This window comes from Camarhynchus parvulus, chromosome 3, assembly GCF_901933205.1.
Source record: "Camarhynchus parvulus chromosome 3, STF_HiC, whole genome shotgun sequence".
NCBI lineage: Eukaryota > Metazoa > Chordata > Aves > Passeriformes > Thraupidae > Camarhynchus > Camarhynchus parvulus.
The window spans coordinates 69,174,013-69,192,451 of record NC_044573.1 but is presented as its reverse complement, the minus strand read 5'-3'; the positions used below and the strand labels follow the sequence as shown (position 1 = coordinate 69,192,451).

Genomic DNA, 18,439 nt, shown 5'->3' with positions numbered 1-18,439 from the left:
TACAGGTATTCAATAAAAATCTATTAAGAATTCCCTCTCCTTTCTATACAGATTCAGTAGTATTTTCAAGCAAACCAAAAAAATAAGGTCTGCAATTCCAGCACAGTAAGAAATAAGGCCTCTTTTATATTGGCAAAAAAATTACACCATTATTCTTTTTTGTTTTCTTATCTCTCTGAATATAAGACTATATTCCTTTTTTATTATATTTTTTCTTTAAGACTGTAGAACACCAGAGCATCCATTATAATGAAATAAGAGTCAGTTCTCCTTGTGTTCAGCTTTGAATTCCTGGCGAGTTAAAAACATTGAGTCCATAGCTGTCTCATGTAGACATCACTGCTTTCTTCAATTTTTCTATTTCAAGCTGAAAAAACAAACATTTTGAAAAGCAAGTCATTATTAAAGTAGCTATAAAATCTTCAGAGCTTCCACCAAAGTTATAACCTTTACATTTCAAAGACACTTAAGTATTACACCATAGAAGCACTTGACAGTACAGTATTTAAAGTTGACTTTGTACCACCATATAGCTAAAAGAACAGGAATTTAAAAGAATTAAAAATTTCACTACAGTTCCGGTATAATCTTTTTAAAATTTAAAAAAAAAAATCTTATTGATAAATCCATTTATCTGGATGAACTCTCTCTGAAAAAAGAAGTCAAAGCTGAGTTATGCAATCACCTGACAGGTCCCCATGTAATGCTGCACCATCACCTAAGAGTAGCTTCCTAGAACAGCCTTTTATGCAGAACACTGCCTGGATTAATTTGTATTTCTTGACATGGACTTAGAGGACACCTGGAGTTACATCCTCTTCATCTCTACTGCATATTTAAGGCACCTTGATTGCTTTAGAGTCACATTAAAGAGAGACTCACCAAAAGTTTCTCTCATGTGTTTCAAGTAGCTTTGTAGCCAGCAAGACATACTATTTCACAAATAACATGCCCTTTTGTACCAGACTGAAATAATGTCCTACAATGAGCTCATCCTATTAACTACCTAATGGCATCATACTGCACTGCAGGTAGCGCTCTTCATCACTAAATTGAGGAGTGGCATTCATTCATCAGGAATTTTTTCAGATGCATTCTGTTCTTTTGGCAAATCATCCATACTTAATATTTAAACAATTCATAAAAAATTCAGAGAAGTTTACTTTTGTTTTTCTTTTGATTACTTAAATTAAATAGGTCTTTCAATCTTATAAATGCAAAGTATTAACTGTGTCTCCTGGAACTTGTCCAGTTGGACATATTTCTAGAAAAGAGCAGAACCCAACAGCATTAAACTGAACTGCCACCCCAACCCCCACACTGATTGTTACAAATAATATTCCAGAAAAAGAAAGCTGAACTTGGATCTTCTCTATGCATCCAAATGCCTCATGAGGCATTCATTCAATCGCAAAATAAAACAGCAACACAAAAAGAGACTGAACAGGTTTGTTAAGACTTTCCTGTGACATCAAATCCCAGAACAAAGCCTACACACCCTGAACTCCCCATGCCCTCCCAAAGTGGTAACATTACCTCCAGATTGCTTCGCAACAGCTTCTCTTCTTCCAAATCCTTCTTTAGTTTTTCCAGTTCTCTCCTAAAAGTAGTTAAGATGGGAACAGAAGTGAGAAGGGGGGAAAAGAAACTTCACATTACTGAGGACAGGATGCAGAGGTCTTGTTTAAATTTTACAAGTGGGATTCACAAAACAAGGCACATGCCCACCAGTGGATTGTTACTCACATTTGTTGGACCACAAGTTTCCACCATCACTCAACACTTCTTATCTACTGCTTTTCACCTCTCCCTAATTTTTTAATCCCAATTTTAAGGAAGCTACTTAAATGTTTGTGCTGTTAATTTAATATTTAAAGTTGAATTCAAGCTAAAATAACCTAAAATAACACAGCCACTTCTACACAGAGAATAAATTACTTAGAATACAAGTCATGTCAATACTGCAAGTACTTGTGCGCAGTGTTACACAAGGTCTGCACCATGTACTTATGTCATTACCACAAAAAAATTAAGTACTTTTCCTTACAAAGAAAGCACAAACTGTTTAAGAAATACTTTCAAAAACATGTAATGGATGCAGGAGTGCAAAGTAATGGATGCAGGAGTACAAATTCCAAAACTACTCTGACATCAAATTTGTACGTATTCAGGACATTTAGTAAGATTAATTTAAATAGAAAATACCTGAATTTATGTATTAATATGTTATTAGCATAGGATACCTTTCTTAATTTAAAGTTTGGCATTAATGACATTTATAAGATGTCTATATAACCCCTTGCAGATTGACAAAGGAAACATTTACCCATGCTCTTTCTTCAGGGCGTCTACTAAACCCATTAAATCATTAATCTGAGTCCTGAGTTCTTCCACAGAAATTTTTTCCTCATATGTTTCTCCTTTCAGTTGGAGGTCTCCAGGTAAAAAGTCGAGTATGACCGAGCTTGGTCTCTGAGATGAAGGTGGAATCAGTGGGCTGAATGCAGATGGCTAAAAAATAAATTGGCAGAAAGGTAAGAAGTGAAATCTTTATGAACTGAATGCTTACAGCACACAGGTTGTACCAGGATGGGAGCTAAATGTGCATAAGTTCCTTTAATTTTCTACCTAAAAGGTAAAAAAAAAAGTCCAGTTTGAATGGATTACTGGAGTATATGAGATAGTTACTTTATACAGCTCTTAATTAAGGATTTACCTGAGAGCCCTGTAGTCACTAAAAAAAAAGTACTTACACTTCAGTCCTCTTAAAAAAAAAAGTGATTTAATGGATTCCACTGGATCATTAAAAAACTTTTGTGCGATCTGCTGAGCTGCTGTTATTCTGTCTGTCAAGAGATTGAAGGCTGAGCAGATATGGAACTTATTTGGGAAATACCACCTGATACAGCAGTTCTCATCAGAACCCATGCACCTTGTAAGTATAAATGAACTTCAGTACTAAATTTTGTACTATGACTGAGCTCACTTGTACTCAACTACAAGCACTGGCATTCAGATGGTTTCATGAACCTGTACTGGAAATGCAAACAGGATGAACAGAACAACAAGCTGCCTGGTACTCCTCTGGCTCCTTGGTAGCATCATACCTTCTTTGTTTCAACTGGCTTTGGTTTGGCACTTTCCTCTTCTTTCTGCACCTTCAAAATTTTTTCTGGACCCACATTTGGACTTGCCTGGTAAACCATTCAAAAGGAATGAAAAAGTTTTCAGATTTAAAAACAACAAAAATTAAAAGTAAATTTGAAAAAAAAAGAATTTCATGCATTTCTAAAAATGCAATAGTAAAGGGGAAAACCAAGTAACAAAAGTTAAATTGCTACACTATCAAACTTTTCTGTCCCTGACAGTCAGAACTTTCCTTCCCCACATTGAGCTGAACTTAAATCAAACACAGGAATCTTGGGCAGGATTTTCAAGCATATTTGCAATACTTAAGTCTATGACACTTTTGGGAGCCTGTAGGTGTTTCCACAAAACACAAATGGGCAGTAACTGTAGATGGTAACCGGCATAACTATGCAACATCCAGTGAGAAAAACTGATTTCAAGAACTCTGCACCACCTGCTTCTCATTATCTGCCAACCTCACATCAGCACTAAGATCACAATCCCCCTGTTACAGCAGCATTAAATTACAAATTTATACTGGCCAATTGTCAAAGTCACTACAGACAGTTTCAGAGGTGTGTGTATGTACAACACCTATTGCACCATCAGTGAGGCCAGAAGAGCTGAGCATTTCCTGCAGCAAAACCCATGGAACAGAAACACTCCTTCAGCTGCAACACAGTTTCAGTTGTTTCTCTTACATTCACTTCCCTGCTGGGAATGGATCTCCCTGCACACAAAACCTACAGGAACTGAACCCCTGCAGCATTTTGTCCTTCAGGTAAATGGCTCAAAAGACTGTTCCCCAGTGTAGTCCTGTTTCCTGGGAAGCCAGTTTTTAGTTCCCTACCAGGAGAACACCCCCAAAATACTCACAGGACTACTGCTATTGAAACGGGAAGGCAGCCTCCTACCAGGCATCTTGGGCCGGTTCGCAGTCGGGTGTGACAGATTATCTGAGGTAGCTATGACATCATCAAAGCTTAACAGATCTACAAAAAGAGGAAAACAGAGACCACCATCAAGACCAGAAAGTTTTGCTCAGTTCTTTTTATCACTTTTTTTTAACTTGAGACATAAAAAAAGAATTATCAGAATTCTTGGTGTTTTGAAGATTTTCAGCATATACAACACATGAGGTATCTGAAACAACTGCATGACTTTGACATATCTGGGAAACTGTATTTTCCCCCTTGAAAAAAAATAAGAGTTAATTCAACTAGGACTTAAATTCAAGTTAATTTGTGTGAACAGAAGAAATGCTCTAGCAATGTGGCAGGATCTGCAGAGAATATGCTTATTACTTTTTCTAAGAACTGCCATATTCAGCTGCTTGAGAGTGTATTTTCTTGTCACTGAACTTGCATGAAAAGCATGAAAATGCAAGTTTAGTGACTAAGACAAAAATAAAAACAAAATGGTAAATTACATACTAGTGTACTCCACACATTGGTGAAAGCTAACAAGACATTAACTGCACCTATGTCTGTGCAGGGTAGTTTTTTTCATATTCAGTATCTAAAGATAATACACAACTTCATAAAGACTTTAATAAAACACTTCAAAACTCCAATCTTGTACTTTATTCAATCACACAGATCCCTTTGCTCATTAGGCTCTTCATGCTCACACCTCTAGGAAAACTCTCAGATCAGCAGAAATGCTTCACATCCTCTGGGAACAGGTAACTTCAGGAAAAAAGTTGATAACAGGAAGAACTGACCACAACTAGTCTTAGTAACGTAAGTGTTTCACCTAAGTAACAACAGGACTTGGCCTTTTCTCCATAAAAATAAATATACTTACCTGGCAACAGATGTTTAGTGAGATTGAGTGGTGGTTTTTATTTAAGCATTGACATAAGATTACAGTTATTATATATCATTTACAGCCCAAATTCATCACTTATTCTATAGACTGTAACTAAAATGCCACACAGTATTTACTACAGGCACCATAAAAAACATTCAAGATTTTGGGTTTAATTTTTTTTCATGACCTCTGATTCTTACTTGACATTATGATTTAGCAAATAGAGCCTATGATATCTCTTTTCCTGCATTCCCATTAAAGATCAGATAAGAAAAAAGCCTTGGGTACACTGAGCCAGACCGTTCATACCCCTTCAGTGTCTAGATGTCTTAAAATCATCTGATTAACCCAAGTTTTACTCACACATTGTCAAAGCTATTTTATACCTGTATGTACTAAGTAGGTACTAAGTTTTCCACTGAATGTTTTAATTGATTTTAATCTGTTCTCTGCATTAATATCCTTGAAGGCCTTAGAACATTCAACTCCTTCGGACAGCCCTGACCAGACCTACTTCATCACCCATTCCTAAATAGCATTGTTACCAATCAGTTTTGCTGCTTTTTACTTCTATTCAAGAGAATGTCAAGACAGTCTTTTGTAAACATGCAATCACACCTGCAGTTAAACAAGCAGGGGAGAAAAAAAAAAGAAAGAAGAAACAGAAGAGTGATGAATGGCAAGCGGCTGACGGAAAAGAGGAAGAGGGAGAAATAAATGAAAAGGGATTTCTGTTCCAGTCTGTGCCAATAAAATATTTCCTTTAATACACTGCAAGCAACTGTGACCATGGGGTCACTGCATGGTCTTTACTCAATTCTCAGTAATCCCAGAGCACAAAGCTGTCAGAATCACAGAGGGGTTTGGGCTGGAATGGAACTTAAGATCACCCCATCTGAGCCCCTGCCATGGGCAGGGACACCTTCCACTAGACCAGGCTGCCAAAGGGCAAATTAGGATTTATGTTAGTTAAGTATCATTAAAAAGGTAAGAAGAAAAACTTTTATGCCTTTTCCCCCTCATCTCACGAATTTCTGATTTTAAATGATCCTTCTTTCATCATTCCACAGAAATGACAAATCATTTTGCAAGAAATTTAAGTAAGAATTATAAATTTAGTTGCTATTATGATTGTAATGCCAGTCCTGTCTCCACGAACAGTAAACATCAGGCATAATAAAAATATTAAAAATATATTAAGAAAATTGTAAAGTTAAATAAAAAATCACAATATTTGACAAGGCTTGAAGACTGCTAGAGTCCTGAACAGTGTACTATTTAAATATAGATAGTAGATAGTGGGATGATACAAAAGCCAAGGACTTTTTCCGTATTTCTACCATCTTCTAAAGGAATTTGTTACACCTGAGAGAATTGTTCAACATTAAGATTTTGCCAGCAGATTCCAGTCAGAGGGAATTCTGACTCTACTTGAATTTTTGTTTTTACTTCTTCAATTTATTGCTTTGGTATAAGGAAGAAATTAAAACACAGGTTGGTGGATATTGGGGTTTGGGCTTTTTGGTGGTGGTGGTGGTAGGTTGATTGGTTTTACTGCGGGCTTAGAGGGTTTATTTGATTGTTTTTCTTTTTAAACAGCATTTTAAATTATTTTAGAGAAAATTTAACCAATAAAGCAGTAAACCAATAGAGATACTGATGAAATCCATTGAAAGTTCACAGTCTACACCCATGTCAATCAATAAAATGATTTATCAAATAGGATTCTTACAGACAGCCTGTCAACAATTGTTAAAGGAAATCCCATCATAGTGCCAAAAGAGCAATACCACACATCTGGTGATAATCTAGGTCAAAAAAAGGAGTTTCTGGCTGAGCAAGAGCACCTTTCTAAGAAGATTAACTAAGCCTAAAGTTACATAGCAAGGACTATTAGAAATATCTCTTCTACAAGCTTACCATGGATCCGCCACAGAGCTGTTAGGAGCTTTAACAGGCACAAATAATGAGAGGTTTTGTTAAGATTTGTGAATGTTTCAAGTGTATTCATAGCAGCTTGTCTTAAAAAGCCTTCATAAAAAGAAGCAAAGCTGAAGGGTGGCTGAAGAAATCATGGTTCCACCATCTCATGTGGCTGGGGTTTAATACCCATTATACAAGTGAAATGCATCCAATATTTTAGAAGAACTCACATTAATCTGTGGAGTAAAAAGATGCCATCCTTTCTCATATTACTCATCTTGCTGAGATTTCCCCCCCAAAAATTCAGGGCACAGCTATAAGCTATAAAATATTTAAGTGCCCAGAAGCTTCATGACTGTGTTCTTTGTGTGTACAGAATGATAAAGCCATTCAACCTACATACGCCAGACATGCTAAAGGTCCTGAACACATTTCACTACAAACAAACACAAAGTTTGGCGTATCAACAGCTCAACTATAAATTTTTTCTTACTTTTAGTCCCCACCAGTTCCTAAAGGAAAAGCCTACTTAAAGTAACTTCTTTAACAGCTAAGAAAAACAGGCATTCAAATAAACAAAAAAAAAGTGCATTTTTTAATAGAAACCCCAAAATTTTAGTACCAATAATTGCAACTGAAAACCACGTTCACGATGTTAGGAAGAGGATGTGTATGGAATAAAGCATTTGGATTTCCTTAGAGATTGTTATCTTACCAAAATGGAGAAGGGTAGGGTAATTTCCTGACACGTAAGAAGGGAAACATGGCAAACAGGATAGGAAACAAAATCTGGAAAGAAAAGTCAAGGAGAGGAATGTCTAGAAAAAGATTCTGAACAAAAAAATTATTTTACAAAGCAGGAAAAAGAAACATTTGTAGAAGAAACAGAATTGCTTTACATGTTCAGCATGCCAGCATTATAGCTTTAGTCTTTTACAGTACTTGATTCTAATCAAACAGAGAAACATTTATGCAATTTTTCAATTAAAACTTCAAGAGGAGTTATTTCAATGTGATCCATGTTTCTAAATGGTTCTGATTATTTGTCCTTATCTGACAGTTGGTGACAATTTTGGCATGGGGTGGGTTGGTTTTTTCATAACAGAATATTTACACCTTCTTACACTGAACTGAAAGTGGCTCAATCTAAACTTCACTTCATGGTCAAACTATGTTGCAAAAAACCAGGACCCATATTTAAAAAAAAAAAAAGTTCCTAAAAATTCATCAGTTCATCTACCCCATGATCATAATCTGAAGGCGGGGGGGAAGAAATAAAAAATAAAGACTCTGGTAAAGCAGTTGCCAGCCCCAGCCATCCATTTTCCCTCACTTTTTTTAATACCTATTCTAGTTATTGTAAGGTTAAACAGTCTTGGAAGTTATATAAGGACCCAACATCTTTTTTTTTTTTTTTTTTTTTAATATAGACTTGGCTGCACAGGGTATTATGTCTTTAGCAGCACAGTATATAGAGAATTAGAGCATGAGATTCATTACATTTTACTGGCAGGAGTTTGGATCAGTCCCTTTTCACAAGAGCAGTAGGACTGATTTATGCAGATTGTTTTAAGCAATGTCAGTTTGACCAAACAGAGGATTTCTGAAACTTTCCTTCAACTGCAGCTCCTTGACCCTTCTCAGTGCTGCAGCCCCACATGAACTGCCTGAACCTCCTCTGCTTGCTGTGCACCAAACACAACTGAACTGAACATTGTGTACCCCTGTGCCCTGCCTAGGTATTAAAATCTTTAAGTTTTTACAGGCTTCTGGAGAAATTACATTAGGAAAAAATTTATTTTTTTTTTTAATCAATCTGTGTAAAATTATTCTTTTTCTATCGCAGAATATTCTGAGTTGCAGTATATACATGAACAGTGGACAACACAGGTACTATGTTGCCACTCTGGTTATTAAAGATTTCAAGGTAACTGAATGTAAAGGAAAAAAAGATATTCCAGCTGTTTTCATAGGGTGTTTTTCCTGAGTTCAAATGATACTATGCTATACAGTAACACATCAAACACAACCCTAGAGATAATCATAGAATTTATTATACTAATTAGAAAGCTGATAATCATAGAATGGCTTGGGTTGGAAGGGAACTTCAAGATCTTCACCTTCCACTATTCCAGGCTGCTCCAAGCTCTATCCAACCTGACCTTGGACTCTTCCAGGGATGGGGCAGCCACAACTTCTCTGAGCAACCTGTGCCAGGGCCTTACCACCCTCATATTAAAGAATTTTTTTCTACTATCTAACCTGAGTAGCATAACTTCCGTATTAGAGACATACATGAATTAACCTTTCCTCATATAAAGCATTTACACTTAAAAAGCATATTTTAACATGCTCAATGAAAAAAAAGTCAGGAGTATTCTTTTCCATTCCTTAACTGCTTCAGTTCTTTCAATGCATTATTTTTGTCTTCCAGATGAATTTATTATACTTTGGACAAACTATTCTACAACTAGAATATTGCAATTTGCCTTAAAAATAAACATATTTATACTATTTTAAAATTTATTATTACTGAAATCTTTTCTGAGACAAAAAGTTGCATTTGAGATATGCAAGATGAACACTGCAAGTATAATTCACTACAGCTTTTTCTGAAGTGGTTAATAATAAAATATAAATAATTTAAGAGTTTAGAAAAATATGCCCACAGCAGCTGATCTCTGCCTAAGTGACACACAGAGGTCTGGTATCAGTTGCACTGTCAGTCTAAGGCTAATGGTATCAATACAGTAGTTCAGAGGTTCTGATCATTAAATTTGGGTGCTTTAACCACTACCAAGGGTTTTACTGAATATATTTAGAATTAAGGAGATGCCAGGTTTGGCTCAAGGTGTTTTAAGCAAAGCCATAAGCATGTATTCAAATGTCCAATGCTCCATGCTTTTTTAAGGTCCCAATTTAAGGTATGATAAAGTCAAAATCTAGAATAGCTCTGATCTAAATCACAGAAGGCCAAAGGTAATGGCATTACCAAGAATTCTGAAGTTAGCTAGAAAAGCAGTTATCTGAATTGCAAAAGCAGAACAAACTGAACCAGCCATTAAGAAAACAACTTCATAAAAACTCAAGATGAAAGTGGCAGCAAAAAAAGCAAGCTTTCAAATTAGAAGGACAAACCATTATCTCTGTCTCCCTTCCTACCCACTGTTCCAACCCAGAGCTCAGCAGCTACCTGCAAATACCCTGCTGACATCTGCTCATCCCCTTCTGACTCTTACCTTCAGCTGCCTCCAGCACTTCTAAAAAAATACACAGGCATAAATGTACTCAGTGGCATTTTGAGTAAATCACTCAAAAAGCTTATTCCAACCCTGTAAAACACAGCAATCCAAACAGAAAGGTCCAAAAGAATATTTCTTTTCTTACCTGATTCTTTAGAGCTCTTTACCACAAGTGAATCTACCTCTACTGATTTTGGTCTGAGTGGCAATGGTTCAGAGTCTAACTTTGGTTTTGCTACTGGCTCAACTTCAGATTTCGGTCGAAGAGTAACAACTTCTCCATTAGTTCTGTGGTAAGAAAAAAAAAAAAAAACAAAACCTGCCTAGTCAAGAGATGAAATAGATTAAAAGAGAAGAATACCAAGAATTAGAAGCAAACTGAAAAATTATGGTAGATTTTATCTCTTTCTAAAGCCTTGTTTTAAAATCAAGGCTTCTGTAGATCAATCCTACTCCTATGAAAACCAATTTTTCTGTTCCATCTCTTGCAGAGTTGCCAGATGTGCACAAAACCCATGTGAAAATAATCCAGAACTTTTAGGACACACTTTGGCATTTCAGTTCAAAATATTACACTTTAAACAACAGGTGAGCTGAATAATATTTTCACTAATACCTCTTGAAATAATTCAGAAATTGACCCCTTGACATGAAAGAAATCTTCCTATACAGGAAAAAGGGCTGACAAGAACAAGGTATTTCTTGCTGGATATGAAAAAGCCACCTTGTAGCTTTTGTTCTACTATGCATTCCTTCCATATCCGCTCATATCAATTCACAGACAACAAAAACGCCAAGAACAACAATGAAAAAAATCCAAAGTAGTGCAACCCCCACCAAAATAAATAAAAAATAATAGGAAACATTTTCCTTTACATTTCTTACCATCACAAACCCATGCTGACCAGGCCTGATTATCTGGTTGGCCTGTACATGCCATATATAAACTGTGCCCCTTTCATTAATTCACCTCCCAAAGCCTGTAATTTTTATTGCAGTAGAAAAAGAGACAGCAGCCTGATCTTCCTAAAACAATGCTAAAAATTTTCAGACATTTAAATATCTCCAAGACTTAAAGGTTTCAATTATTAAAGGCCCACAGCTTACTACAGACCCTTATTTAACTGCACATGTGCAGCCCTTTAGAACAATAATTATTTTCTAAGCTGCAAAAGAATCTGACTTGTGGTTTTAAAAAAAAAATCTTTACTTGAGAAAGCCTCCAAAATACCAAGTGAATATAACACAATTCTATACTGAAAAGTTATTTAAGGTGCAAGCTCTTTGATGTAGCAGCTTTATTTGCACAAGGCCAATGTAACACAACCTCACTTTATCATGGTTCTTTCAAGCCAACATCCCAAAGGGACAGTTACCAGTCAGCTGTTGGTTTACACTTCTGGGTAAAGGCCTAGCAACTGCTGCAGTGGAGACAGAAAGGAAAATTCTATGTGTGGGAGACTGTATGGATGCAAAATTAGCTTTAGTGAAAGTCTCAGACTCATGAGGAAAAATAAATTAAGTCCATCTAAAAGAAGTATTTGTACCTATTTATCCAGTAACTCAAGTGAGAAGGCTCAAGAGTAGAGAATCTGAATGTGGTTCTGTAATAAGTGCTTCCTTCCCCAGGAGTAGACAGGAGCCACAGTGAGTACCTTTAGCACAGGTACCTGTGCTCAATTCTTCCCTTCCATCTATCTTACCCTATACAAAGTGCTCAAGCCTTTAACACTGAGGCAGCTCAAATTTTCAGGGTTTTTTTCAACACAATAATAATTCTCAAGGGCCATGCCCACATTCTTTTACTCCACCCCGTTACTGTAACTACAGCAGCCATCAGATCAGCAATTTCATCGGTGTCATGGTCAATTATGCTCTAATGCTGACTCTGAGATGGATTCAATGTCTCAAATTATTTCAAAGGCCTAAATTCACATCGATAAAGATTTGGAGAAGTAAGACAATGGTAAGTATAAGGCAAAACTTATCCTTGCATCCTTTTCACTCTTAAAGCACACATTTCTTCCCAACTCATCCATGAGGGAAGATCAAACAACAAATCAAACTGAATATACTTGGTGCCAGCAGTTTCAGTCATACTGACTTGGATGCAGATGATGGCAAACCAGGTTTGTCTGGACGTTTTGGGTGCAAAAGCCCTGCTCTCAGTAGGCTGTTGGTCTTGCTTGGAGGAATGGGCTTCTTGGGTGGTACTTGAGGAGCTTGTGGCTTCAAAGGCTTCTGATCCAAAGCTCCTTTTTCATCTGACAAAGGAAGTCACATTTTAAAAACTCATGTTGTCTAGAATTCTTACACTGCTAATCAATTAGAAAGCACCTGCTGTCAGAAATGCCTTCTCTGAAGATCAAAATAAAAAATACATATGCAAGTGTCTTCAATGACACCTTATCAAAACACACAAACTACTTACCTGAGCTCAAAAAGATTTATCTTACAGTAAGATAAATCTTCCTACTGACATGAAACAGTAGTAATAAATTATGGATTCACATTATTGCACTGCAAACGACAGCTAAGAACCAAAAATCTATGTACTGCTTTGTATTTTCTACAAATTCATTTGATTTTCTTTTAAAGAGGTAGGGGTTTTTATTTTGTTGTAACTAGGCATTTTACACACACAAACAGCATAATTTATCTATGGAAGAACGGGAGGAGAGAAATGAATTTTTATCTGAATAGGTGAATTTATTTTATCTAAAGTCTGCCTTTCTACAAAGAGATGGAAATTAGGTATGACTAATACTAAAAAAAAAAATTATTTGTTTAATGACTACATGACCTAACTGAATCCTGCCCAGAGGAGCTGGCATACAACATACAGGACACAGAAAAATTCATGCTGCTTTATAAGCAATAGTTGAATAGGTTTGAACCCATGTGTCCTAACTCTATCCTGCTGGATAGCCAGAGCAAACCTACTCTTCCCTGTAAAACCATGCCACAGTTCAGTATATACAAAGTAGTGAATATTCTAAAAAATAATTGTTAGGTTACAGCAAAGGGTTACAGTTCTTTACAGTTACTGCCATTATAGGGCAGTAAATCAGTAAACTGGGATGGAGAAAGTGACCTTCAGCTTTGATTCTCCCCATCCTCCCCTTCTGCAATTTGCTTTTAACCAAGTATTGATCTAGTGTGAATTGTTTATATATGCTATGGACCTGGGAGCAGGGCTGGGTATTTGCTTCAGCTCCATGCCAGCAAAGTGCCTGAACTGCCAGGTCTAGGACTGATTTCCTTTGGACAAGTCCTGCAGCCACTGAGCATCCCTCCAACCCCAAAACAGGAAGAAGCCAATGTTCTTTCACAGGAGTATTGGGAAGCAAACAGATCCTAGAGACACTTCTGCCAAATGCATTGCTCAGGGGCAGAACTGTCTTCCTGCTTTGGGACAGGAGAAATGTCCCAAAGGAGGGACAGGAGAGAGAAATAAGCAAAAACAAACTGGCTGCCATCTCCCTGCAGTGTCTCAGCATGGAGCTAAGAGCACAGGATGCTGAAGCAGTGGAAGGATTTGCCACACGGTGGGGCTGCCTGCCCTGTGAAAGCAGCACATCAGCAGCAGCAGCCACTCCTGCCTCCCCACCCAACACACAACACTGCCAGTTTAAACACCCAACACCAGCCAGCACTAACTGCAGATCTATCGGCTTTATTGAAGCTGTGCTGAGCACAAGTTGAGAATTTGCTTTTAAGAGAGTTCATAAACAGGGCAGAAAAAAATGCTGTCATCAAACACTATTCCTGAACTCTCATGTGCCAGTTCTCCCTTCTAATACTCCCACTCAGATTCTGAGTGGCATAGGCATAAAAAATGCCTATAGCTAAGTGGAATAAGTTAATACCAAAGGCCAAGGTTCACCATGAACACAGAAACTGGGCATTTCTGCTGGACAAAATTACATGTCTTTTTTGGATTTTGCTCCTCAATGGAAAAGTTTGTTGGCTAAAAATGAACAGTTTAGTAATGGAAATAAAAGATACAAATCTGAAGACATTTACACTGGGAAAAAATTTCTACATGACACCACTAAGTGTCTTTCACTATAAATACAGAAATACTCACAGAAACTCTACTCTTCATTTTTGATAAATTTTTGATTGCAATTAAAGACAGATTAGTCTCCCAACAGGCATAAAAAATGACATGGTTTGATAGCTTCTGATTAGACCTGCTCAATTATTTTTTTTTCTGAGAACTAGTTACAGAACAATTTCATACTTAATGGGTTCAATTACTAATATTAACAGAGCTATTTTTCCACAAATACAAATGCACTAATAAATGGGCATATCTTCCAGTAAAACACTAGTGCTATCCAAAAAAGTAATACTTGTGACCTGATCTGCAATTGAATCCTTAACAAATTTTTCCTCCTTCATCTCCTGTAGCTGAGTAAAGAAGAGTTCTTTACCTTATGTAATTTTGTAAAAGCTTTCATATTCCTATGCTTTTTGGATGGTGCCACTCAGTATTTTTTCCTACTTTCCTCCACGAACACTTGAGCTTAACTATATTAACACTATAGTCCAAACAGAACCAGTTTAAAATTAAACTGGTTTCAGTTTAGAAGAATTTAAAAATAGCCAGGTGATCAACGCCACTGGAATCATACAGTTGATCTTAATTCACACCTGAAGACACTGCTCCAACAGAAAAATTACTGTTTGCTCACACACAGAACAAACAGAACTGACTTCAACAAGTGTTTTTCATATTCAATACCTGAGAGGGTGCCTTGTTAAAATGGGGGTTATAAACACTGCCCAAGGAAGCCAAGAAACCCATCAGGAGCCACACTGGTAGAAATGCTGGTCAGTCACAGTTCTCCATTCACAGGACAGAGTGGTTTTGTAATTTGGTTAAGCTGCAGGATTTCTTCTGCAAGGCCCAACCAACACATTTGTTAAGCTTCTCACTTTTAAACACAATCAAACATTTTCACTTGGCAAGTTTTTTCAAACATGGAAAGAAGCCTTTTAGAATCTGTTTGGGTGACAACAGTAGCTTTGCCTCTGGAAAAAGGCATCCTTTAAATTTTAAGAATAAAGTAGTAAATGTCTCCAAATTCAGTGGAACTTGAAAATATGGAATATATCAAGAATTAACAGGATAAGAAATCTCCATTTCTGAGACTGTAGCATCTATCTAAGGAGTCTTGTATCTGTCCTGTCTAGCTCTTTCAAAATACTTTTGACTAGACTGATTTTTGCAGCAGTTGACCTTTGCCTTTCTAATAACTTACTACTGCTGCTCAAAACTGCAGCCACTACAGTCACAGAACTACACCTTCAGAAATTTAATAGTAACTATGTTACTGGGCAATACAATAACCAATCTTCAGAATGTCATGTAATAACAAGAAATAAAGATTTTAATAGAGTTTAGCAGTTACTCTAACTGCTCCAAAGACATTTTTGTAACATCCAGACATGGCAACTTCAGTAGATGGTTATCAAGGGAGTTTGTATGATGGCTCCTGAACAGAGACCCTATTGCCAGAGCAGCCAAGTCACTATGAAGAAAACTGTCCTTACCTTTTTCTTCTGGCCTCAAAGAAAGGAATTTCTTCTCTCCAGCTGGCAATTCAGGTCTTGAAGCTGAATGCAAATGCAAACCACAGACATTTTTCAAAGAGCTTTAATTATCTTGGTCACTAACTAAAAATAAGACTAATGCCAAGTTGTGTCTTCTCTTTTGCAAGGACTGTAACACCGTTTATAAACACTCACTTGAGCCCAGAAAATGGTAAGCCATTGTTAAAATGTTTCCAAAGTAGGCTCCAGCATAATTTTAAAAATATACAGCAATAGCAAAATATATAAAGTATGAAAAGTTAGCTCAAGATGTGACTATGGCTGCATTACTAAGAAATAAAAAACTACTTCTAAATTTTCTTTTGAAGTCATACACTGCTTCTGCAATTTAGTATTTTCTCAAACTATCAGACATGTAGTACATACCTGGACTTTTAACTGGAGGTGGAGGTTTCTTTGGCTTCTGCAAAATGAAGGGGAAAAACCAAAGTCAAACAAGCAAGCAAGCAGATATTCTCTGTATCCAAGACAGCCTCATTTGTGTTTTGTTTTGCATACTGTAACGTGGAGCTTGTTTACCAGCTGATTTCAAAGTATTTCACAAAGGAGGCAGTCAATTCAGACAGGAAACACAAAGACCTGGAACAATTCCTCTGATATCTCCCAGACAACCAGTTATAAAAATTCAGGAACAAAATTCAGGTCTGTTGAAATTAAATCAGTGCTTCAGCAATGTGCATAAACAGAGGGGAAAAAATCCTAAATCCAGTAATTTCATCTTCTGTAGTCCAAAGAATTACTCTGATCACACTCATTTTGATTTCAATATGTAAAACTCAATCTTAGTACAATGCCAGTTTAAAAGAGTAACCAGGTAATTTTTTGAACCAAAAATGTTCACTTCCACTAAAAACAGATTTCTGAATTGAGTATCAGAGGAATGGCTTCCATTAATTGACTTTTAAATTACAAGTGTAAGAAAAAACTAATAGATGCTGGCAGCATTTGTCTCAAAGACTGCAGTTACATCAAAAACACTGATTTGAGTTCCCTTACCATTAGATTTAAGTGGGAGAGATGGACAAACTATCCCAGCCATCAAAAATGTACAAAATATCCAAAATATCACAATGCAACAGTTTGTACATTGAAATTACTATTTTGAAACAGTTATTCATCACTTTCTGATACACCTGGAAGCTGAATCTCTGTCCTGCTGAAAGGAAACTGGCACCTCCCAGGAGAGATCCCAACCACTCATCCTTGGAATGTGATTCATTAAATTGCTTTAGAAGAGGGGCCTTTCTGGTTGTACTAAGGACAAGATTCCCTGATAAAATGATACAAAAGCCTACAAAACCACTTGTTCTTCACACAGGCACTGCTGAAACCATACAGACCCTGTGTAACACACCCCCTCCAAAAACACCCTGTACTGGGAATTTTTCAAACATTTGCTATGGATGGATTTCACTTCTGTGCCCCTACAGCTATTGAATAAGCTCTCTTTATTGCAACAAGACTTTATTCTAACATGTAAAATGTAATTAAGCAAGCAGGAGAACCCATATTCAATTTCTTTCTCTGGTTTCAGAGGACACAAAAGCGAGTGTACCTAAGTAACAAGATTCTATTTTCTTTCTTCCCAAGAAAGTAACTACATTATCCAGCTGTGCAGCATTGCTGTCTGTACCAAAAACAATTAAACAGAGTTCAGCATCAACTTGCCATTATACAGTTCTGCTCTGTGTTTTCATGAAGTCAGTATCAAATAGCTGATTATCACCACCAGCCATCCAATGCCTTGAACCTGAAAGCTGCTCAGTGCAAGGTGAATCTCTGTGCTGAGACACTGCACACAAAGCAGAATAAAGGATCAAAGCAGGGAAATGCTGTTTAGGGTAAAAGAATGGTTTTCCCGCCCTCTCTGTAGGAAACAACTCTGTATTGTGAAATAGCAACCCCACCTACCCTCTCTTCTTGTATTTTATGGTGTTTATGCCACCCTTGCACAGCTGAGAATCCATCTGTAAAGAAAATTCTGACTGGGGGTAGGTAGGTTTCTGTGTATGTGAGGCAATTCAGGATAAATGATAAATTAATAACTCCTGATCTGGAGCTGAATCCATTCCACCTGGGGCTGATGTACATTTGGGAATTAAAACAACCATCTTTGCTACACAAATGTGACAGAACCAAAACATCACGCTAATCTCAACAAAAAAACTCCATTGTAAAATGAGGACCAAAATTATAAGATCATTGAGAACCACATGAAAACATAAATTTCTACAGGTTAGTACACAAGATGGTGAAAAAATATTTCTAAATCCTACCCAAAAAATATCCTTCACATACTGCAGCCTACTGCAAGTTTTGACATGGAAAAATCCCAATCACACCCAGAAGGGTCACTCAGCATTTTGTAATTACAGTTACTTAAGGACTTGAGATGGAAAAAACCAACAGCTTATCTCCTTCCTAAACAGTAAGGGTTTAATTTAGTAATCAGTAACATGTAACACCATGCTTTCAGAACTACATCCTTTTCTAAATGACCTGATCATCCTCATTAATTAGAGTTTATCTCAAAAAACATGCCTCACTTTAGTATTTATGGACAAGTTAAACACAAAGATTAATCTTTTCATCTTTCTTCTTTTATACAACTAGGTCAAGATAAAGTTAAAACTGCCACAATTGTAATATTTTAAGCAGCATAATGTGCTGTGACCTCTTTTATTCTCTGCATTTTCATTAATAGTTTTTTG

The 18,439-nt window shown here is 36.7% G+C and overlaps 1 protein-coding gene across 1 annotated transcript in view; it reads right to left on the bottom strand.

The window, feature by feature from the left end:
• Positions 1-206: 206 nt before the first annotated feature.
• CD2AP (CD2 associated protein) overlaps positions 207-18,439 on the bottom strand; it is a 74,224-nt gene continuing 55,991 nt past the window's right edge. The window contains exons 10-18 of the mRNA XM_030945022.1: positions 16,095-16,131; positions 15,669-15,731; positions 12,211-12,370; positions 10,252-10,394; positions 4,006-4,121; positions 3,108-3,194; positions 2,327-2,511; positions 1,537-1,600; positions 207-367 (exon numbers count right to left, since the gene is read on the bottom strand). Coding sequence (XP_030800882.1) covers positions 326-367; positions 1,537-1,600; positions 2,327-2,511; positions 3,108-3,194; positions 4,006-4,121; positions 10,252-10,394; positions 12,211-12,370; positions 15,669-15,731; positions 16,095-16,131 — 897 coding nt within the window. The 3' untranslated portion in view covers positions 207-325. The remainder of the gene's footprint in view (positions 368-1,536; positions 1,601-2,326; positions 2,512-3,107; positions 3,195-4,005; positions 4,122-10,251; positions 10,395-12,210; positions 12,371-15,668; positions 15,732-16,094; positions 16,132-18,439) is intronic.